This window comes from Nicotiana tomentosiformis, chromosome 4 (assembly GCF_000390325.3).
Source record: "Nicotiana tomentosiformis chromosome 4, ASM39032v3, whole genome shotgun sequence".
NCBI lineage: Eukaryota > Viridiplantae > Streptophyta > Magnoliopsida > Solanales > Solanaceae > Nicotiana > Nicotiana tomentosiformis.
In genome coordinates, this window is record NC_090815.1 from 123151757 (window position 1) to 123155959 (window position 4203).

Genomic DNA, 4203 nt, shown 5'->3' on the forward strand with positions numbered 1-4203 from the left:
AAAGGCAGAATACCTTTTTATTCATGACTAAGAAGCAGTAATATTAAAGCCTCTCTTTCCTATTCTTATTACAACTAATAATCTTGCTTCCCACGTTTATTTTATAAAATATAATGATAATCCTATCTCTTATTATTCTATTAATAATCTTACTTACGATTTGTCTTCACATCATCCGACCTACTACAATGTTCGAAATGTTCTAGATTACTAGAACCCCAAACTCCATTTATTTTAGTACAAACTACCTCTTATGTGCAAAATTCACATAACTTCCCCTTCGATTTCTTAAAAATACATAATTTCAATCCCCTTCTTTGTGGAACATCATACTCCTTCCGATCCTTTTCATCTGTTGCTTTAGCAAAAAAATAAATTCGAAAAATAATTGTCACTTTAAATAATCAAGAAGGCACTAATTTTTCTTGGAAATAACGTTTAAGAAAAAGAAAAGAATAGAATGTTCTTCGTTAATGTCTAGGTCCTCTAGGAATACTATTTTCCTTTCACACTTCATTAACTCTTTGTTTCTTCTAGAAACAGATTACTTGGCCAGAAATCAATGACTTCATGTTGATATTTCATACGAGAAGGAGATACTTGGAGCAACGATAAATTTTTTTAATAATGAATACCACTAATACTTGTATTATGATAGATTATTTACATCATATCTCTTAGGATGCGGTCCTTCCTCAGATCCCGTATAAATACAAGATGCCTTATGTATCAATCTACCTTTTTAAAAAAAAAATTACTTCATGCAATATGAAGCTCCCTTTTTGGACACATTTTTTTTTCTTTGCAAACAATGTTTGTTCGTGGAACTTCATCAATTTTTGAAAAATAATTAAAGAAATTTTTTTAAGTTCGCAGAACTAGTTTGGACTAGTTTTTGGTTTTCCACTCACAAAATTTCAACTTGCAAAACTATTATTCAACATAACTTCAAAAATACGTATTTTTAAGTTTCAACAAAATCTATATCCAAACGCCTTACGAAATATCCACAAGGATGTATATATAATTTTGGAAACTAGAGGGGCTTTATTTGCAATTACAAAATATATGTAAATGATCAACCTAAGATGATGAAGCTCATTACGCATGACTCTACCCTCTTCAATTACATTACACTTGTAATTCTTCATGTCATTTTCCAAATATCTTTAACTTTTACTTGAAGGACAATCCAAAATTTATATAATTGTGGGTCATTATATACATTGTGTCCAAAATCAATATGTCATTTGTCCATAAAAAACCATGACAATTTTTTTTTATAGAAAGGTAATAAAAGGCGGCTTGCTTAATTAGAATTTAAACTCATAGCCCCACATAAGTCAATAATATTTAGCTCTCCTCCTTCCTTTGCTCTTTACAAAATCTTGGCTTCTCCCTTTCCTTATATAAACATCTTAAAAACACCATTTTCTTCTGTTTCTGCTAAGCTTTCATTTAACAGAAACCAGCAAAAGAAAAATGGAAGTAGCGATACCCTATAATGAAATGGATAATTTCGAGTTCAGTGCAAGATCATCACCATTTACTAGTCCACCTTCTACACCAAAACCCTTCAATGGTGATTATTACTTTAGTGCTCCTCCTAGTCCTTCTCATCTCTCTCAATTTTATCGTGAATTCAACAGTTTGTTCTTAGCTGATAATAATGTTGAAATTTCCAGCCATGTTAGTGGAGATGACTTTGCTTTTGATATTAGTCAAGAATTGGAAAAAAGTTCTGTTTCAGCTGAAGAATTGTTTGTTGGTGGTATGATCAAGCCTTTAAAACCATCCCATATTTCACAAACTCAAACAAGAAACAAAAAACAAGAAACTGAACACCCTTTTGTTATTTCTGCTGAAAAAAATACAAGAAAAAGTAGTACAACAGAAAGGGAAAGTAGGGCAAAACAGAGAGTTTCATCAAATGGGAGTATGTCATCTTCTTCAAGTAGAAGAGAAACAAGATCACTTTCTCCTATGAGAATTTCTCAATATCAATGGGAAGAACAAGAAGAAGAAGAGGAAGAAGAAGAAAGAAAGCGAAGATCTAATTCTGCGTGTTCAGCTTTGACTTCATCATTTTCTAATAAAGGAAGCAGAAAATGGAGATTTAAAGATTTTTTCTTATTTAGGAGTGCATCAGAAGGAAGAGCATCAGATAAAGATCCACTAAAGAAATATACTGCAGCTTATAAAGCAGGAAAAAACTCAAGTTTTAAGGGAAATGATAGTCCTATTTCTTCTTCATCTAAAGCTATTGTTACAACAAGAAGGAAAAAAGGACAAGTTTCAGCTCATGAATTGCATTATACAGTGAATAGAGCAGTTTCATCTGATTTGAAAAAGAGAACTTTCTTGCCATATAAACAAGGGATTTTGGGACAATTGGCTTTTAATCCTGCAGTTCATGCATTGGCTAATGGCTTTGGATTATCACGCAAATCATGATAATTTTGATGTTTAGTCATTAATTCCATTTTTTTTTGTATAGACAATATTTGTCTTTTTATTTTTATTTTTAATGTTGTTTTATTTATGAGTTAGGGGAGTGGTTATTGTCAAATCACTGAAAACTGGTGAAAAATATCCATATTCCTGTATAAGTTTTAATATTGTAAGCTGGATCATTAGATGAATAATTCCTTTTTTCAGAATTAATTTTGCATTTGTCTAGAAATTAAGTTAGGAATTTGCTACTTCATCCCAATTTATGTGTCATACTTTCCTTTTTAGTCTGTCCAAAAAAGAAATAAATACTTTTTTATTTAGAAATAACTTAATTTTAAAAAATTTAATTTTACTTTTGATGAAATAATTTACAGCTGCACAAGTATTTATAGCTTGTTTTATATCACAAGATTCAAAAGTCTTCCTTTCCTTTCTTTATTAAATTATGTGACCAGTCAAATACCACTCTGATAAATTGAGACCGAGAGAGTATCATCTCTCCTCAATAATCTCCTAGTATGAGCAAATGAGTCCCGGACATGGACGATCTTTGATTTCTTCAATGTAGAGGCTGATTTAGGATAGTTAGAGTTTAACAGAATTCATTATTTACCGTTTGAACTATATAATAAAAAAATATTTATACGCATATATATCACATGTACTGATCTATTTACTGAAGATCCTAGATGTGGATCTAGTTAATGTGATGAGTCTCGTAAGAAAACTAGCAAAAAACATGAACATGTGCACAATCCAAGACAAAATGCTAGTACTACGATTTAGTCCACGATACGTGCTGCTTGTTATTGACAATTCGGTACTCTTAATAATGACAAGACAATATCTATCAACATTGTTATGTTCTTGTATTAAATTAAGATCATATACTGAAATTAGTTTTCCTCATGGTTAGTTAGTTGAGATGTCATCTCTCTTCTTTTTTATCACTCAATTATCAAAATATCAAGTATTGTGAAGTAGATTTTCAATATAAATTTTGGGTAAACATGTTGTCACGACCCAAAATTCAACTAGTCGTGATGACACTTAACCCATCCCGTTAGGTAAGCCAATTTTCAACTAATAAATTTCAATAATAATTATTAAAGCAATTTAAGTGAATAAAGATCCTAATCTTATACAATCCCCAAGAACTGGTAGTACAAATCATGAGCTTCTAAGATTGAAATGAAATAAATACATAGTCTGTTTGAATAATACATAAACAGAGCTTTTATAAATCTAAGGCTACCCTGAACAAGAGGCAGCTACAGCAGGAACGCAGGTACATCTTCAAATCCCGCAACCATCGAGCACAGCAACAACAACAGCCAACATCTGCATGCAATGTGCATAAGTGTAGTATCAGTACAACCGACCTCATGTACTGAGTAAGTAACAAACCTAGCCGTAGGTTGAAAGTAGTGACGAGTTTCCACCAAGGTCGGGTCCAATACCAATAGTCCACAACAATCCATGACAACATAAAGCAAAAAAAACCAGAAGTAACTCAGGGATAAAATACTCAGCCAAATAATGATTTCAAAAATAATAGTTCTTTCTTTCAAATACATCAGTGAAAACCCAAATCGTTTGCCGAAGTTGCCTATAATATGAATAGTTTAAAAATAATAATTTCTCCAAAAATATTTTGAATAATAAATAATATATTTCATTTTCCTTCCGGATAACCTGTGTAAAACAAATGTATCACTATGCCCATCTATCAAAATTTGTGAGAAATCA

The 4203-nt window shown here is 31.2% G+C and overlaps 1 protein-coding gene across 1 annotated transcript; it reads left to right on the forward strand.

Moving 5' to 3' along the window:
• The first annotated feature begins 1344 nt into the window (after nt 1–1344).
• On the forward strand, nt 1345–2660 carry LOC104101893 (flocculation protein FLO11). Its single transcript, XM_009609442.4, has one exon. It carries the CDS (start codon nt 1483–1485, stop codon nt 2452–2454), a length of 972 nt encoding a protein of 323 aa, XP_009607737.1. The 5' UTR covers nt 1345–1482; the 3' UTR covers nt 2455–2660.
• Nucleotides 2661–4203: the final 1543 nt, after the last annotated feature.